This window comes from Theobroma umbraticum, unplaced genomic scaffold (genome assembly GCF_002168275.2).
Source record: "Theobroma umbraticum cultivar Fairchild unplaced genomic scaffold, ASM216827v3 scaffold_146.0, whole genome shotgun sequence".
Classification (NCBI taxonomy): Eukaryota; Viridiplantae; Streptophyta; class Magnoliopsida; order Malvales; family Malvaceae; genus Theobroma; species Theobroma umbraticum.
This window is the reverse complement of record NW_018397265.1, coordinates 3,273,603-3,293,630: the sequence shown is the minus strand read 5'-3', so window position 1 is coordinate 3,293,630 and position 20,028 is coordinate 3,273,603. Positions and strand designations below refer to the sequence as shown.

The following is a 20,028-nucleotide window of genomic DNA, read 5'->3' as shown; positions in this document are numbered from 1 at the left end:
AGCAACATTTGAGTCTGGGTGTGGCCCTATCAACTCAAACTTTATCAGTCTTGCAATTGCATTGGAAAAGAAAGAAAAAAAAATCTATCAAAAAACTTGGGTATGATATGTGAGAAGATATGTAGGGAAATACGTGGAGAAATTAAGAATACAATGGCGGAAAGTATGAGTGAATTTATGGCATGTATGGAAACAATGATCGTAACTAATGCGCTTTCAAAACAAAAAAATGTGAGTACTTCAAACTCAAATCTTGACAAGTAAAAATGCAACATTTTATGATATGATGTCTTTTTTTTGTTGTTAGACTTTAATACTTTTTTAGTATGGGCATATAATAACACATTTAACTTTATATTCATATGTGTTTAACATTTTTAAATATTGTGTGTTTATAATAATTTTTAATTGTATGAACTTGATTTTGAATTTTAGTTTTTAATGCATGTTTCTTTTATAAATTTTGAATATCAATTGTGGATGTCAATTTATAATTTATGATCAAATTTTTAATTGATAATTTTCGTGGAAAAGGCATTATTGACAGAACAAGCCGTTGAAAATTAGTAAAAGAATTTCCATTAGAAATACATCACCAATAGAAAATTTCGTCAGAAATTTTCAACGAAATTTAATTGGAAATGGCTTTCTAATAAAAAATTTCGTTGGAAATACTTAACGAACGAAAAGTTCTGTTGGTAATTTTCAATGGATTGCCACGGTACAGTCGACAGATTATGTATTTTTTCTAACGAAATTTTTCATTGAAAATTTTTGATGGATTTTCAATGGCTTTTACCAACGAAATTTTCAATAAATTTTTTCGTTGAAAATATATAAAAAAAGGTATTTTTAATGAAATTTTAATTTTTTTCAATGAAAAATTTCGTTGGCAAAAGCTTACTTTTTTGGTAATGAACTTGCTTTGATACAAAAATATTATAAAATTATGAAAACAGTATTTTTGTACTTAGTGAAAATATTATTTGATTACAATAAAAGGATTTTCTATCTTTTGATGAAATATTATTAAAGTTTAAATAAATATTTTTTTCTAAATCCAAAAATATTATTAAATTATAATAAAGGATTTTTTATTTTGGTGAAAATATTATTTAATTAAAATAAAGGTTAATTTTATATTTTGATGAAAATATTATTAAAGCTTTAATAAAAGGTGTTTTTGTCTTTTGATACAAAATATTGTGATAAAGGGTATTTTTCTATTTTGGTAAAAAGTTTTTTAATTACAATAAACAATATTTTTTTTCTTTTGACCAACATATTATTTAAGCTTAAATAAAGGAAATATTTGTCTTTTCTCAAAAATATTATTAGATTATAATAAAAGGTATTTTCATATTTTGGTGAAAATATTAATTAATTGCAATAAAGGATATTTTTATCCTTTGATGAAAATATTGTTAAAACTTAAATAAAAGATATTTTTGTTTTTTGACAAAAAATATTATCAAATTATAATAGAGAATATTTTTAAATAATTGAATTATAATAAAAGATATTCTTATCATTTTATAAGTTATTCTTTGAGTATATCAAAACTCTTCTAAACGTCATAATAATAATAATAATAATAATAATAATTTTATTTTATTAAAAAAAAAGGTTCAGTTGAGCTGCATGTAGTATAGGTTTAATTTATATTGAATTTTCACTATTTATTTATATTCTAAATTGTTAAGGGTTTTCTTAACCTAGAAAAGAGAGATAAAAACTACTAAAAACTCTTTAATAATGATATCTTAACTGAAAGGATAATGCTGTGGTTTGTTGTGATGTATGATGAACGTGTAATATTTTATTTATTAGAAGAAGAAACGATTAAAAGGGGAAAAAAACCAGAAAAAGGACATTTTGGTAATTGAAGGTGAAATTTCTTGTCCGGACAAGCAACAACTTCCCAGTCCCCAGTCTTAAGCAAGAGTTAAATGGGTCTTCCAGTTGAGGTGAGACTTCGCAAATAGAGAGAGAGAGTCTCCACCCGAAAGGTCCAAACACCCAAAGATAATTAAAACTCTCTCTGTCGAATTTCAAATCTGAAATTGCGAATTTAGGCAGAAAAAGAAATACTCTTCGATTATGGCTTTTCAAGGGAAGAAGCTCATAAACAACCCTAACGGTTCGCGTCTTCCTTCTCCTTGTTTCTCACTATCTCCTCTTTCTATTACTTATGTATCGCCTCCGATCATCTGAATATTTTTTTTTCTGAGAAAAAAACCATGAAATAGAATTCAATGTATTTCCTCACTCAGTCTTCCGTTCTCTATCTCTTTATTCTTTTTGTTTTTATTTTAATTTTAAATTTAAGGATGGAATTGGTTCGCATTTCCAAATTCTTGTTTATTTGTGCTTGCATTGTGAAATGTGGATATTTTCATTGTTTCTGTGCTGTTAGCTGTTAGATAATGGATTTATTTTATATATATATATATATATATATATTTTATGAACTAGTAGTGGCTTTCCTTTACTCTCTGAGCGAATGAAATCTCAGAATTTAGGCAAGACTATTGTCCAAATAAAAAAAAAGGGAAAAAATAATAGCTTTAGGCTCAAAGGCTCAAACTATTATTTCTTTTTCCTAAATTTTCTGCATTAACTGCACTTTGTTTACGGCTAAGTTCAATCAAGGCTTGTATTCTCTTGGTTCTCGTTAACATTCCTTTACTTTACTATGCTCTTTCTACCAATATAGACGATGTGAAATATGGAAAATAATTGGGTAACTGTTAATTGACGGAATTGACAATTTTAGTTTTCTGTTTTATGAAAAATTATTTTGATGTTGTTTTATTATCGTGGTGGCAGATGTGGTCACTGAATTTATTGAGGGTCTTGTGGAAACCTATCCAGGACTTCAGTACTTAGATGGTTTCCCTGAGGTGATTAATTTTTCCTCCTTGCTTATATATGTTAGTGCAATGAGGCTTAATTTACACAAAATGGTAACTTGCCCGTTTGCAGGTTAAGGTTGTAATACGTGCAGATGTTTTGGGTGCAACATATGACAAGGTCGCTGTCATATCAGGTTGGGACCCTTTTAAAGCTGCTAACACTTCATATCTGTTTTCTTGTGCTGGAAAATGAAATTCAAATTCTTTGCTTTGTTACTTTTATTATCTTCATGAGCTATGACCCTTCCCAGACAACTTTTCAAGCTGCAGTCACCTTTTGTCGTTTCTAATGATTTTGCCAATCAATTAGTTTAACATCCTCATTGTTAGGCAACTTTAGGGACTAAACTTGTAGTTATTATTCATTAACATTTATGCTCAAAAACTTTCCCTAACATTTGTAAGAAAATATATTAGTAACTATTCTGATTGTCCTGGACCGGTTGTGGATTAGTTGGTATGCATCATTGGGCATAAACTTTGGAGCATTCATGGTTCTGGCCTTCTTATAGTTTTCTTCCATATCATCACTTATGTTTTAACTGTATGGGGTTTATTTAAGTCCATGCGCATTCCTGTTTGCACATGTTACATCTTGTTTACTTTTCTCACAGTTTATGTGATTAAAACAAGAATAATTATTATAAGTGGAAAAAATGTATTGAATTTTCTGGCCTCCTCTCCTCTTGGGAGAAGAATGGTGTTCATGTTATGTGATACTGGCTGTCTCAGGACCCTTTTTGGCTAATAAAAATTATGAAAACGGTACATAGAGAACTTTTTATTTGATATAATTTGTGATGCAGGAGGTGGAAGTGGGCACGAACCTGCACATGCTGGATTTGTGGGAGAAGGGATGCTGACAGCTTCCATTTGTGGAGATGTTTTTGCATCTCCTCCGGTTGATTCAATTTTAGCTGTATGCATTCTATTTGCTATTTTTTTTTGGTTTAAAAAACTGCCAATTGTGTTAACATCTTTCCCATATTTGACTGAAATTATCATCAGGGCATTCGAGCTGTGACTGGTCCTATGGGATGTCTTCTGATAGTTACGGTATTTTTCTTTCCTAATAAATCAGGTGATAGGTTTATATGATATCAATTGCTATGTTGGGGGTATTTAGAGCTATCAAAATGTGTGCTCTAATTCTTTGTTTTCTTTTAGAATTAACCTCTTTTTAATTACTCCGGAACACCCCCCTGCAGCCCCTCATCTTTTAGTTCTGATTCATGTTATCATCTGGATGTGGATAGAATTATACTGGTGATCGCTTGAATTTTGGTTTGGCTGCTGAGCAAGCAAGGTCTGAAGGTTATAAAATTGAAGTATGTTTTCATGCTAAACATTTTTTTAAGACATTTTTATTTCGTTGACTTTCTGAGGCATTGTCAGGGAAAATAATATAAAAAATATTGGATGCAATTCCTTCCCTTTGCAGACTGTAATTGTTGGAGATGATTGTGCATTACCTCCACCCCGAGGCATTGCTGGACGAAGAGGTTTGGCAGGAACTATTCTTGTTAATAAGGTACTCTATCTCTCTCTGTCCATACTTGATTCCAATTAACTCAGAAAACAGTTTTAATGCTGTTTGACAAAAGGCAAACTGTATTTCTATAAACTGTTAACAGGAGTTTCCTTTCAATGCTGTTTATCTAAATGGGTTGCTCTCTTTGAAAGTCTACCTTTAGAAAAGTGGATTTTTTAAAATTAAAAATTTATTTGCAGTAAATTATTGCAATTGTTCCTCTTCCTCTTTGTGGAATACAGGTTGCTGGAGCTGCAGCTGCTGCTGGCCTTTCTCTAGCTGATGTTGCTTCAGAGGCAAAATGTGCATCCGAGATGGTTGGGACAATGGGTGTCGCACTATCTGTTTGCACATTGCCTGGTCAGGTTACGTCTGACCGCTTGGGCCCAGGAAAGATGGAACTTGGTCTGGGAATTGTGAGTTACATTTCAGTTTTCATTGTGAAATATTTTAGTGCTTATATTTCTGCAGAATCCAGTGAAAGTAGTTTTTTGTTTACTTTTATTGTTTTGAGTTGATCAATTTTAGACTTTAGTTCTATTCGCTTAGCCTTTGACTGTTGTTCCATGTGTTGTGCTTCTCTTTGTTTTTCTGATTTGGTTTCTATTTCAATACTTAACAAATATTCTTCTTTCAGCATGGGGAAGCTGGTGCTGCTGTGGCAGACCTCCAGCCTGTGGATGTGGTGGTTTCTCATGCTCTTAAGCAAATATTGTCACCGGTATGTCCCAATAGCTTAGCAGCAGCTTGTTTATTTTAATCCCCTGCCCTTTTACATTATACCTCTAAGAAAAACAGAATTATGCTACATAGATCTCATACCACTAACGGGGATGATGTCTGATAATAAGTCTACTATTGCTATTGTGAAGAAAATAGCCTTGAATTTTTTCTCTAGTTGTTCAGTATGATATTGTTATATCTCTCATTTGGTTGTTTTTTCTTTTCATTATTTCATTTTTGAGGTACAAAACTAAAGAGCCTAATTCCAATGGAAGCTATTTAAGTTTCAATTGATAGTTTATACTTTTATTTGGTCTAATTGAGCCTTCCCCTTTCCAATATGCCTCATTTAAGACCAATTATTAGCTGTGCTGAAGACTTGCTGTTTAATTATGGTTATGTGGTATGATAAATATGGCTTAAATCAAAATAGAAGACTATCAAAGAACCATTATATATCTAACTGAAAAAAAAATAAAATAAACCACTACTGTTATCCTAATTTTAAAAAAATTAGAACCTTATTAGAAACTAGAAAGATAGAAAAATTTAGATTTCTCTCTCTGGGCTCTTTCTCTGATTCTCTTCCCTATAGCAGCCATGGCACTCTTAACTAATGACATCTAGACTTCTAAAACTATTCAATTTGGATTATTTTAGGTTCATATGTTGAAATCATGTGCCTTATGTTGGGCCATTGGGCCACATCTCATTTATTTTGAAAAACAGCATATGTATCTCTTTCACAATATTCAAACCTGTTACTATTATTACTTGTTCAAGGTTAGTTTCATTGATACATCATCTCTTTGCCTTTCCTGTTGTGGTTGAGACTGAAAAGGGCCTCCCAGACATTGATAAAAATGCATAGCACTGCATTATATTGCCATTGAATGTTTGATTTGCCATGAGCACTGTCATATGGCTTGGGTCACTCCTACTTTCCTCTTCATAGCCATCCCACCACCATTACCTTTTTATCATCTTCTGGTATGTATTATTTCAAATTGCTGCTTAATATTTTTAATTTTTTCAGGAAACTAATTATGTTCCAATTACACGAGGCAATAGAGTGGTCCTCATGATTAATGGGTATGTATGGATATTAATTTTCTTTCCGCTGTTTTATTCTCTATTCTAATTGGTCAATGTGGTTTTGGGCTTCAAATCTGAATCCAGTCTGGTGCTGATTTATTTTGACCTTTGGCTGGGAAATACATTAGCATTTCATGGAAAATAACTAGATGGATCATGCACTATGCTGTTTAGACATGCCATTGGGATAGGTACTTGGTGCTGGTACAAGATGATGAGACTAAGGGTCACCAACAAAATAACGGTAGAGGAAAAAGATGAGGACTGAGGAATATGGCCTTAAGCTAGAAATAATAATACTTGGTCAACCGCAATGAGTTCACAATATGCATTGTAAATAAGTTGAGTTTTTAGCTGTGTTAAATTGTTGAATATTTTTTCTTAGCTTGGTTGTAGGTGAATGTAGCTTTTGCCTTTAGCCCGGTAGGTGTTGCTCCGGCTTTAAAATTTGACTTTAGCATCAGTTGTAAAATGAAAATCAAGCTAATACAAATTAGTATAACTGAATCTATGAATTGTTATTTTAGATATGCACAACAAATTGGTATGACATGATATAGACATGGCAATAAATAATATTTTTCTATGTATTTCATATGCCTAAAACAATTTTGGCATGAATGAAAACATTGATTTTTTTATTTGATTTTGAAAATGGGCTTTGCTATTTTCTTAAATTGCAGTTGATAATGGCTCTAGTGGCCTAAAACCAATGTTATTGCTTGATTTCTGATTTTTAGTGGTGGGTTGCTATCAAAGTTTGAAGGCTAAAATAGATCTTTACTTGAACCATATTCTGGCCCATAGTAACCGATATCCATTGGGCCTACAGCAGCATATAGTACCCAAATATAAATAACCTCAGAGAGGCAAAAGCTCTTCTTTGTTTTGTCCTCCCCTCTCTCTTGCTTCAGTTCTTGCCAGTTAGCTTTCGTTCACTGTCTCCTTTCACTCAAATTTTGTTGTTCTTGTTCCCAACTACCCTAGATATCGTGTAGAGATTCATCAATTACATCTGATCATCAAAGTTGTAGATTGTACTAGCAGATCATGGTGGATATCGATGTTGTGTGGAGTGGCATCTGTAATTGACAGGGATTTGGATCCTATGATCCCATGTCTTTCCCATATTCTTGCCGTGTCCTTTGTCTAAATATATATATATTTTTTTGGTGTCTCATCATGTTTGACATGTATCTGGCCATGTCTTAGGTGTGTCTATTTTGGACATGGACAAGCAGGGGGCCTTTGCTGTGTCTGTGCTTTATAGGTTGGAAGATATTAGGAAAGGTAAATCATGAATACTAGCTTTGATTGCGTGCTCTGGATGTATGTTCTTTAGGCATACTCTGTTTGTTAAGGTGCCTGAGCATAAAAAAGCATAAAATAATAATTATTTTTGGCTCCGTTGGTTGATGCTTTTGTTATTTGCTTTTTTGCATTTTGAAGAATTGTTATAAAGCAGAAGTAAAAGGTAAAAGGCAATATCATAATTGATTTAAAATGGAGAAATAAGTAAAAAATGAATTATAACATAACTAGTGTACATAGAAGTAGATTTATGCATTTTGTAATTTAAAAAGAATTGCATATTGTGTATAATCCTTTAAAAACTTGCTTTTGTATCTGCACATGCTTTTTGCTTTTTTGCTTCTGAAAGCTAAAAGCAAAAAGTAAAAGCACAAACAAATGGAGCCTTAATTTCGCTCTTCTACTTTTAATAATTAAAGTTTTTGATGTAAGAAAGGTAGGTATCTAGTGTTTATGGCAATTCTCTGGTTTGAATGCTTGAGTGAAACATGGAAAATTGAGGATAAAGAAAAAAAAGGAAGAAAATAAATCCCTAAGCTTTACACTCAGGTTTCCTTAGGAGTCACACCTAAGGTTGATCGCATCACACAAAAATTACTCAATCACAATAGCAAAAAATGCTCAAAATTCTCTCACATAAGTTTTCTATATCCAAAGAAAAGAGTACATTGACTTCTACATAGACTCTTGGAATTCCTAATACCATCAGAATTAGCAGTCTTACTTCAATAACTACTTAAAGAAATAGGGAGGACTGCAAATAGAAAACTAACAAACTTAACTTAAAATAAACCCTGATAGGATAAGGAAAACCAAAACTAAGATCCTAAATGCAAAATGCCAAATTTAACACAAAGTCCCTTGTACTTGAAAAATAAACAGTATACCGATTAACATAAAATAGCTTGAATAGCCGAAAATTTTGAATCTAGAATAGTTATAATCATGTCTATAAAATACAACAATGTAACAAATAGTTTAATCCCTCAAATAGTTGCTTTGCATTTTGCATTGGTTTCTGTTTTGAACGTTATTTCTATGTCCTAAGGCTAAATGAACTCTTATATAGTTTTACCAATTGGGGATTCACAAATTGTTTTTTCCTTCTTACTATAAGTAGCCAACACGAGTCTTCTATGCATATAATTTACACAAAAGGTGAGGCTTGATGGTTTGTGATATTATATGATGGATCTAATTCTCTCTCTCTCTCTGAAACTTAATGGTTATTCATTAGATGCTCCAAGTTATTCCTGTAAATATACCAACAAATTTTTGTTGTTTTTTTAATTCTGGATAATCGTAATGACACAATTAAAACCTTACTATGTAGACTGTATTTTTGTGCAGTTTTACACTGGTTGTTAAGTATATACTGACTCATCTAAACTGACTTTGCTGCTCTTCACTGATGTGTAAAGTTGTGCTTTTTGGCTGTTTAAATAACTTGCATTTACTATGCAACTGTTCCCAATGCTGTAGTTAATACATATGTGCCAAATCATGAGCTTACTGCATACTGTGTTTTTCCATGGTGCCAGTTTAGTGTTGAGAACTCTTTAGCGTCTAAAATCTCCACTTTGGTTGGCTCAAGTTGTTATGATTCCAATTATGTGTTTGTTCTTGTGTGTTCTTTTATTTTTGTTATTATTATTTCTGAAAAGTTAAAACTTTGCATCCTGCATCATCATTGCCACTGTAATGATGGAATTGATGACTGTATAGGGGAGAAAGTGGACAGATAGCTTATGAGCTGGTCTAGGTCTAGTTTGGCTTGATTTGAACTTGTTTATTTGGTAGCTTGAGCTTGAAAATTGAGCTTGGTTTGTAATAACTCTAATAAGCAAGCTTGAGTTCAGGGGTGTTTATCTTGTTTTTGTCGTTATGTGATGGAGAGCATTCTTTAAGTTTTCGGAAAAATGTCGACTCTAGGCGTAAAGCTAGGAAAGAGGATTTAATTTATTTGTAGAGACTTATTGGTTTGGTTTATTTTATTAGTTGTTATTTGGGTTTGGTGGGCTCTATTTTCTCAGGGGCTTAAAACCAGGGCTTATGAAGCTTATATATATAGGTTTTCTTATGTTTGGAGATTAAATTTTGATGAATGATATTTTTGACATTGAGATATTGAGTTTATAAAATTGGAGATTTTCAGATTATTCTTGAGTTTTGCTCTTTTGGGTTATTTGTTCTGCATGTTTGTGGATACAGCTGTTTTAAAAGTTCTGTTTTATGTTTTATTCTATTAGTTTAATTGCTTTTGTTTGAAATGTCTTTTTTTTTCCTCCCATTTGAAATATTTTTATTGTGATCTTTAATTGTATTTTTGTTGACCAAATTCGGTTAGAATTATGATTAAAAGATATTTAGTATTACTATTTGAAAAGAATTTGAGTAAATGAATTAGCTTGTTTAAAGCTCAAAGTTGAGGTCATTTAAAAGCTCTAATTGGGCTTATTTGTTTAAACAAATTGAGCTCAAACTCAATAAGAACCTAAACTCAATTTACAAATTTTAGGCTTAATAAAAGCTTGAGCTCGATGAATTAACAAATTGAGCTCAAACTCAATAGGAACTTAAACTTAATTTCCAAATTTTATGCCTAATGAAAGCTTGAGCTCGATGTATTGCTTAAATGATCTCCCTAGTCAAGCTTGGCTTGGCTCAATTATGCATTCCTGTGTATTTATGTACTGTAGTAGTTTTGTCCAGGTCTTTTCGTTATCATTATTGCTGTTATCATTATTTTACAGATCTTTTAACATGCAGCTTAGGTGCCACTCCGGTGATGGAACTGATGATTGCAGCTGGAAAGACTGTCCCTAAATTGCAGCTGGAATTTGGACTTGCCGTTGAAAGAGTGTATACAGGATCATTTATGACCTCCCTTGATATGGCAGGTTTGTTGTTGTTGATAATTTTTTTTTTGTTTGTTAGTAGTATATTTCATTATCAGTACAATGTCTCTTTCAGGATTTTCAATCACTATAATGAAGGCAGATCAAACTCTGTTGCAACGCCTGGATGCTCCGACTAAGGCTCCCAATTGGCCTGTTGGTTCTGCTGGTCTGTGAATGTGTTAGAATGTTGACACTTCTTGTTTATGTCTCTTCATTTCACTTGTCTAAAGATGCATAGGGAAGAAATTTGAGTGGTGTTAAGCCTCATATTTTGCATCGCATATTTATGAATTGCACTGCTGCAAAGATTATCTTAACCTTTCATTACAATGGTTAAAACAGTTAACCACACTAGATTGAAAATTAAAAATAAAGTTCAAACGCAATTTGGGGTTCAGTAAGCTCAAATGCTGTGTTTTCTTGTAGGTAATCGTCCTCCTGCCAAGATTCCTGTCCCACTGCCACCATCTCGTTCAATGAAGAGTGAGGAGGTTGGTTGCAGGAATTATTGATTACTATAAAGGGGTATATTGTGAATGGACAGGCCATTTATTATAGATAAATCTTCTAATTAAAGGCTAGACTTACATTTAATTAACATCTCTTTCCATGCAGAATGTAGATATTAGTTTTTTAGTTGTCATTACTAGACAGTTTAACTTCATTTCTAGTCATTGATGTTATTATTGATAGATGTAGACAACACTGCATGACATATGCCCAATCTTAGCCTTGCTAGGTAGGCTATGGAAAAGTATTATAGCAATACTAACGGTAGAAGAGAATGAAATGACATCATATTTAATTTCTCAGTATGTACGGAAAAGAAATTTCTTGTTATGCAGTTTTATGTTCTGTTGATGATACATCACAATTGGCAAAGGTGCCTTCTTGTCCCCCAAGTCCACAAAATAACAAAACATAATATGGATTTACACTGGTTAAAATGTTGTCATGGCCGAGAAATTAATCCATGGATAATCCTTTGGATCTGGTGGAATAGCCTAGAAGCTCCTATGGCTGATGCTAAACTTTTTTTGAGTTGAAATAAAATACTTTTACAAATAGACTGTGGGTGTTTTATTGTCTGAAGGAGGAAGAAAGGAACTCAAGCAGATGAAAGAAAAAAGGAAAAAAAATGAATGAACATTAGTTAGTGATGAAATTCAATCCCTTTGGACACAATCCTGTGGTTACATTCTTTTTGGTACCTGAACTGTGTATTACATGTGGGGAGGTGGGTTGTTAATATGGGTTAAAATAGCAAATACTTTAGATGCCTCAGGTTTTTGGGGTGCTACGTTTTTGGGGCATATGACCTTGTCAAGGGCTGTTGGCTATGAAACAAAGCAGTTTCTGGTTGTGTTTAACTGGCATCGTACTATCACCAAAAGGAAAAATGAAAATGGAATGCCTAAAAAGATGAACTGAGAAAAACGATAAAAAGAGGAGAAAATGGATATCGGGGAGGGGTAGGGGGGGATTGGAGGAAAGCGTTCATTAAGCTGACCCATCATGTTTGTTTCTGGTAGTCATTAAGTCGGCCGCTGCAGCTTAGTGAACGGGGCCGTATTCTTGAAGTAGCTATTGAGGCAGCGGCAAATGCAGTAATCGATATGAGGGACAGTTTGAATGACTGGGATAGCAAAGTAGGTGATGGTGACTGTGGGTCAACTGTAAGTCATACACTGCCTGAATCTATCGTTTAGCTTTTGGTTCACAGTTTCTTGCATGCTATGCATGATTAATTTGCTTTTGCAGATGTACAGAGGTGCAACAGCAATCCTTGATGATATGAAAAAATAGTATGCTCTTTCTCCAACAGTTTTATGTTTTCTTTTGTTGCTTGAATAGAGGAAATTGTCCTACCATAGTAGTTGTGGCAATCCCAGGCCAGAATGCTAGGACATATGCGTAATTGTTATGCAAGCTGTCTGCCCACCATTGCAATTGGTTTTAAGATTGCTCGACATGTATAACTTTTTGATGGACTGCCAGAGGTGTTAATGGGTCATTATCTTAGACATGTACGAAGGGGTATATTTAGCTTTGACTTTAAACCTTGCTAATAATACCAAGTAGTATATATATTTTAAGACTTCCTCAATGTGGGCTGACATGGCCTGCATCGAGATCTTTTTCTTGTTTTAACAACTATTGGATTGGTTTTGAAAATAGTGATGTGCATGCAAACTAATTATATATTTCACTTGTTATTATAGATTTTGTGATAGTGTCATTAGAATGCTAAAAAAAATAGTGATGTACATGCAAACTAATTATGTAATTCAATTGTTATTATAGACTTTGTATTAGTGTCATTACAATGCTAAGAAGAATTCTAGGAAAATTGTTGTTTGAGATGCTTCAAAGTCTTCGATGCCCATAATTCTACAGAGGATATTTCCCCTAAGAGATATTAATGTATTCTTTGTTTGTCAGCTCTGTTGTAATTAGTTGTGTTGCTATTATTAGCACAATAGTTCAATTGCAGAAGTCATGCAATCATTGATGACTATCAGCTTTAAATCCTGTAGTTTTAATATCTAACAATGCTTTTACACCTCATTGATTATCATTCCAACAAAATATTTTCATTCTTTTTTTGATGATCTTACTTGATGAATCATCTTCATCTGTTTTCAGTTATCCTCTGAATGATGCTGCAGAAACAGTGAATGAAATTGGATCATCTGTTAGAAGAGCTATGGGAGGAACGAGTGGAGTCTTGTAATTAACTTGCCTGTTCTCTGTGCTTGATTTATACTTAACAAATAACCCAAAATATAAACTCTTGAGATATCTTTTTGAACAGATACACTATATTTTGTAAGGCAGCATATGCACGGTTGAAAGCAAACTTGAATGCAACTGTCACAGCAAAGCAATGTGAGACGATGCTTTTCATCTGAAAGACTTTCTGATTTAAACACCTTGACTTAATGACTTTTGATTTCAGGGGCTGAAGCACTTGAAGCTGCCATTGATGCAGTCAGTAAATATGGTGGGGCTAGTGCTGGTTATCGTACGTTATTGGATGCCCTTATTCCTGCATTAGCAGTTCTTAAGGAGGTTGTATAAAACGACTGCCTCTTTGCTCTTTTTGTTATGTGGTCTAAGATTTCCTGCTAATTTTATGTTTCGGAAGCAGAGATTAAGTGCCGGTGCTGATCCTACCACTGCTTTTGTCGTCTCATCTGAAGCAGCATTAGAAGGAGCTGAATCCACTAAAGACATGCAGGCACAGGTTGCTGTATCATTTTGCCTTTGCTTATGTAGTATTTAGGATTCTGATTGCATTAGGCTGTTCTTTTTGGTTGACAGTTCTTGGGTATATAATTCTATTAAAATGCTGTGGTGTTGCATGCTACATCTTAAAATTCATACTAAAGTAGGAAGCTCTTTCAAATTCCACGAACTGAAAATAGAACTCTAAATATATAGAACAAACTGACTAAAAATATAATAGAATCTGCAAGTAAAACTCTAAATATATACAAGAAACTGACTACAAATAGGATAGGTGAGATCACTATTCTTTTGCAGGTGTTTTTCTTTAAGCTAAAATACTAAATATGTTCTTGAACTTTCTCACTTTACCTAAATAAGTCCATAGATTTTTATTGTATCCAAATAAGCCAATATCCTATAATTTGTACCCGGATGGGCTCTTATATTGACCAAAAGATGTTATGCCTATCATGTGATCTTTTTGGTCATTAGGTCCATCGCCAGCTGGCATCTTCTGTAAAGTATGCATAGTGGACATTGATGTGGGTTTTTTGATGTGTTAAAATTAGTTTTTTTTTTTAAAAATTATTTGTTGAAATCACTTGAGTGGGAAATTTTTTGCTTGAAATGTGGTCATTTGAGTTTAGCCAATTTCACCACATTTGAATATCCATGTCATGTTATGAATGCGAAAGATCTCAGTTGACCATGAGCCTAAAGGCCATTAAGGTCAGATGACATTTTTCCATCAACATGAGGGTTTATCTAAGTAAAAATCATAGAATAGGAACTTGTTTTGAGTACAATAAGAAGGTAAGGTTTATTTTGTTTTTTGAAAAATTTGGGATAATTCAGGGCCTTATTAGGCACTTTTTCGTTTTCCTTGTGCCTTTTGGGAGAGTTTCTTGTCTGCATTTTTTGAGTTGTACTTTGGCCTTTGGGTACAAAAAAAAGTGTCAGGGTTAGTGCTATTTAATCAAAGGTTTAAGTTCGGATGTAGTTGCTGCACTTTTTCGACATTTGATTTGGTCTCTAAACTTCAGTTTCTTAAAATCACCATTTGTGCTTTCAAATTATTCCAACCAAGAAAAATTCTGTAATACCCAATAAAAGTACAAGACTGAATTCTAACAAAATTCTACATAGGATAAATTTTTTTAATAGGTTGCCTAAGCTAATTTAGATCTGTTTGGTTAATGTTTCCTGCTTTCTATTTTGTGCTTTCTATTTCGACTAATTTTATTTTGTCTTATTTTTAAAAATTTGAAAGCAAAATGCATGTTTGGTGTTTGGTAAGCAGTGTTATTCCATGTTTAAAAAAAAAAGAAGAATGATGTTATTGCAAACATAATAATTCAATATAGGAGTAAAGTATTAAAAAATTAATAATTAATAACAACATTATGTAATATAATAGATTCTGATAAATTTATAAATTTGTGTAATATATTCTATCATGTTATTACTTATTTTCTATGAAAAATCATTCATAAGTTTCATTTTAATAATAATAATAGTAGTAGTAGTAATTAACTATTAAAAAATTAAGTTTAATAAAGTTTAAATGTTAACATAATGTATTATACATTAAACATTATAATAAAACAGGAAGACATAGCCTTTAATTGTGAAATATTAAATATTACAATATGTTATTTATTTAGGTATTGTAGTGCATATTATATCTAATATATCAATAAATTTATAACATAATTTAATTTTAAATATATTGTATTGATAAATATAGTTTCAAAATAATTGAATACTATACTGTAAAATATAATTATATAAACATCATATTATATTTTGTTTGATTTGCAATATATTTATATATTGTTACAATATTATATTGAATATCAAATGTTTTTATATGGTTTTAATTTATATTTAATACTTTATATTGTTTTCATTTTTAATGTTTGTAACCTAAGTCTATACTAATTTTGGCATTTATTGTTAAACTATACATTTTGTTGGTTTTATAAGTTTATATTAAATTAAATATTATTATAAATTTATTATTAAATTAATTTAGTCAATGGTTTTTTATTATAAAACTTTAAAAGAATAAAAATCGTGATACATGGGCATTGCTCATCTACTTATAAATAATGTAAGAGATGAAGATATTGCTTTTGAAACAATGAAATTGAGAACTTGTTTCTTTTTTGTTTTTGTTTTCATTGTGGGAATAGGTAACTCAGTTTTCTATTACTGTTTAAAAAACCTGGAACCTAGAAAGAAGATGGAAAACAAAAATGATATCAAATGAGACCTTAGATTTCATTGAAACACACTTAGAGGATCTAACAACATCTGAAGATTGATGGAGTTTTCTTTGTTATGGAAGCCATTTGGTCATCTATATAAGGTTGTACATAATTTGAGATGCAAGCTGTTGATGGATACTGCTTTTGTATGCTTGTTTTGATGCCTTGGCAAAATATCCACAAGACCATATGCTGTTTTATTCTGTTTGTTTGTATGGAGATCTGATGGCATAGCTGATGTAGGCTGGGCGGTCGAGCTATGTCTCCGTAGGTATACTTTCAACAGTTCCAGATCCTGGTGCAATGGCGGCAGCTGTGTGGTACAGAGCAGCTGCTTTGGCTGTGAAGGATAAATATCAAGCTTCATGAACTGATGTATCAAAATTTTATCCTCGTCTTGCATTACAGTTCATGTGCCCTTTTTGCTGCTGATTGACCAATCAAAGTTTTGTTTATGATTAATACTACCAAATGGCTTTCCGCATATGCATTTTTTTTTGGGTGCATAAAGCTGAGAGAGCAGGTTTCATCCATACACATAATTGAATATTGAATGCTTTCTGAAAATGTAAATTCAACATCTAAATAGAGTTATTCAAAATAATATTTATGTTGTAATTTGCATGGCCTTCGTTGACAGGTGAGTCACTGCTTTATTTGAATATAATTGAGTGTCATGGAAGCATAGTGTTGCATGATTTTAGGTCAAGTATTGGATTTGCAGCAAAAGGAAACTGCGCTTCTGATAGAACTACTAGCACTTGAAGTCTTATTTTGCTGGTTAACCATATATACATTCTTAAGTTTATCACAAAGAAAGTCGATTGTGTTACGTTTTATTGCTCCTTGGGTTAGTAGACCAATCTTTTCAGACACAAAAAAAAAAAAAAAAAAAAAAAAAAAAAAAAAAAAACACGAAAAACAAAAGAAGAACCTTTGAACTTTCGGTAATTGTTTTAGGGGAGGAAAGTTGAATGAGTTTTAAGGTATTATTTATTATCAATTTTTTTTTTCATTTATTTAAAGATTAGGCTATGAACTACGACCGTGAAAAGAAGGTTTTCTATGAATTAATGGTTTGTTATTTTTGATTCAGAGATGACAATTGGATGATTTGAATTGGTTTTGGATTGAGTTTAATCAGGTTCAAGTTATTTTTTCATTTTAAATTGAATATTAATTTTTCAAACGATATAAAAGTGTTATAAATAAAATGTCTTTTTTTTTTTTTTCTTATTTTGAGTTCAAATTATATTAAGATCACCTTAAAAATGAAAACAACGTCAACATAATTTTTAAAGATCTATAATTAGTATCATAGGTTCACCCGAATCATGTCAGCACCCGGCAGAACACTTTTACCCTTGGTTAACGATTAATAATTAACCTAAGGTATTTTAGGTATCTCATATTTAAAAGTAGATATTGGATGCTCAATCATTAATTTTATTTAAAATAGTGTCTTAATAAGCTATTTTTCTTTCTTACAAACCAAATAAATTTTGTAGTTTCTCTTCTAATGGCTCTCTTTTACCGAAATGATGGCAAACGCTATCCCTTATTGCACCGCAAGTACGCTTTTGAGCCTAGGCGACAAAGTCCTTTGCTTTCTTTCTCTTCATCTTTTGTGTTGAATTTCTCAACTGTGTCCAACATATTCAACAATGCTAGCTTCCAATCAATTAATAAGAAAGTTCAGCATGATTTGTGAAAAGTTATCTAGTAGAGATTATAGAACTAAGTCAACACAAAATCCATGGTCCATGACAATTTAGACGCCTTGACAGAACTGTCTTTTACCATTTTACAAAAGGAAAAGTTCCTTTGGTATGACTTTTCTTATCAAAAAGGTTTTTTAAGTGTAAAATCATGATCTGAGCATCTATATTCTCGTGCTATTTCTGCAATTCACAAGTCGAGCTAGCAAGTATATCACACGTTGCCAAATCATCATCCTTATGAGTCTACCACTTCCAAGACCTTATCATCGATGTCCTCAACAAGGACTGGAGGAATAACATTCTTAAGGACATATGTTTGCTTTACAATTGATCTTTATTTTGAAATGACAAAATCAAATGACCAAAATATAAGTGGTTAAATGTATTAAGACTTCAGAAAATCCCTTAAACGTTTAAATGAAAAATGACTAGTGTTTGAAGCTTAAAACAATAGAGAAAAAGCTTAAAATGCATAAGATATTGAGACTTCTTGAGTTAGTATTGATACATCAAGCTTAAAGTGCCTCAAAAATAGCCTAAGGAAGCAAGGTATTAAGACATCATGTAAAGGTATCGAGACATTGCTTTGGGAATGCTAATTTCCAAAGAACAAGCCTGGAAGTATCAAGACTCAAGCTTCAACGTATAAAGACTTCACCTCTAGGCTTTAGTTTCCAGAGAACAAGTGCTGAAGTATCGAGACCCATTGTTAAAGTATTAAGACTATATTTTTAAAACTTCAAATTCTAGAGAGTAAGAGTCCAAGTGTTGAGATCAGCTTGAAAAGTATCAAGACATCATCTCTAGACCTGATTTCCATAGAGCAAGCTGCTATGTATTGAACATGCTTCAGTCTGGGAGATGCTAAGGATGAACAATTATCCAAACATGCGACAGAGGAATTGAGACCTTAGTTGATTATGGCACTTAAAGTATTGAGACTTGTATTGAAGGTATTGATACCTCACCTCATACAACTTAGAAAAAGACATGAATAATGGCTACATTTTCAAGAACACTTCCTTTAATGGCTATTTTTGGATACCAACATATAACTAGAAGTCAAAGGCATGACTTTCAAAAAAAAGAAGATCAAACAGAAAATTTCTTAAGAATCACTCTCTAAATCAAGTGTTTGTTGACTCCATATGTTTATCATCCCTCATTCATTAATGTCTTACTTCACTACTTAAGTGTGCAATATAAAGTTGACCCCTCCAATAAAATTAGTGTTTAAAGGCAAGATCATATAATAGATAGATTAATTAGTTAGAGAGAGAAAGATGAAAAGGGTTAGTGAAGACAGAACTTTAGTAACTGATTAGCGAGAAGTTTTAATCAGTTAAGGCATGACTGGGTGACAAGTTGAACCAAAACAAAAAAATGTTAATTAGTTAGCACTAAGCTTAATTGATTAAGAAGGTGCTAGAGAAAGGACAACAGAGGTGTGTTAATCGGTTAAGGCATGGGGTTAATCAATTAGAGCACAAGACCTAAAGAACCTCCAAGGACCAAAATTCAAATTTGAAATAATTTTGACAGTTGAAGGGAGCCAAAATGGAGAAATTCAAATTTAGAGATTTTCTAACTGATTATAGTTGATGTTAATCTATTAAAGCTGAAGGAAGTGAAGCTCTAATCCGCTAAAGGGAGAGTTAACCAATTAAAATAATCCTACTAAAGTAAAGAATCTTGAAGATAAAGATCTCTTAATCGATTAGAATCTATTATATTTGGTTAACGTAGAGTACATAGCAAAAAGATAGTGCAAGGTAGACAAGTTGTAATTGATTAGAGCTGCCAGTAACCAGTTAGCCGAACTTTATTTGCCTAGTTGAATTTAAATACTAGAGGACAAAATAATGGCTAGAATGGCATCAAAGTTGTCTTTAAAGGCTAAAATCTATCTTTAACAGAAAAATTTGACGCCCTAAGTGTAAATTGAAGCTCCAAAGGTCAAAGAAGGTAGATTGAAGCACAAAAGAGCCATTTTGACCAAAAAGCCAAATAACCTTTACCAAAAACACTTGTCCTTTATTTCTTTTTCAAAAAAAGTGTTTGATCTTGCTTGTAATCTTTCCAAATTTGTAAAGATTTCTAATTGTACTTCTTGTTCTTCTTTTTCTTGAGAATTTAGAGTGTGGTAAGCACTTTAAAAGTCATTATAAGGGATTAGAGCTTGGGATAGACGCTCACCTTGTAAAAGCTTGGTGAAGCTCTTAATTCCATTAGTATAGTGAAGTTAGGATTGAAAATCCTTAATTGGGAGATCAAGATAGTGGATGTAGGTCAAGGGAACCAAACCACTCTAAATCCTTGTGCATTATCCAT

The 20,028-nt window shown here is 32.2% G+C and overlaps 1 protein-coding gene across 1 annotated transcript; it reads left to right on the top strand.

The window, feature by feature from the left end:
* Positions 1-1,942: 1,942 nt before the first annotated feature.
* Positions 1,943-16,549, top strand: LOC110422485 (Dihydroxyacetone kinase). Its single transcript, XM_021436425.2, has 20 exons — positions 1,943-2,140; positions 2,830-2,903; positions 2,986-3,049; positions 3,722-3,834; positions 3,924-3,971; positions 4,172-4,243; positions 4,357-4,446; positions 4,689-4,862; positions 5,084-5,167; positions 6,206-6,261; positions 10,345-10,475; positions 10,549-10,641; positions 10,902-10,966; positions 12,008-12,151; positions 12,237-12,280; positions 13,122-13,205; positions 13,291-13,364; positions 13,435-13,547; positions 13,627-13,722; positions 16,220-16,549. The coding sequence occupies exons 1-20, from the start codon at positions 2,101-2,103 to the stop codon at positions 16,343-16,345; spliced, it is 1,785 nt and encodes a 594-aa protein (XP_021292100.1). The 5' UTR covers positions 1,943-2,100; the 3' UTR covers positions 16,346-16,549.
* The last annotated feature ends 3,479 nt before the right edge of the window (positions 16,550-20,028 follow it).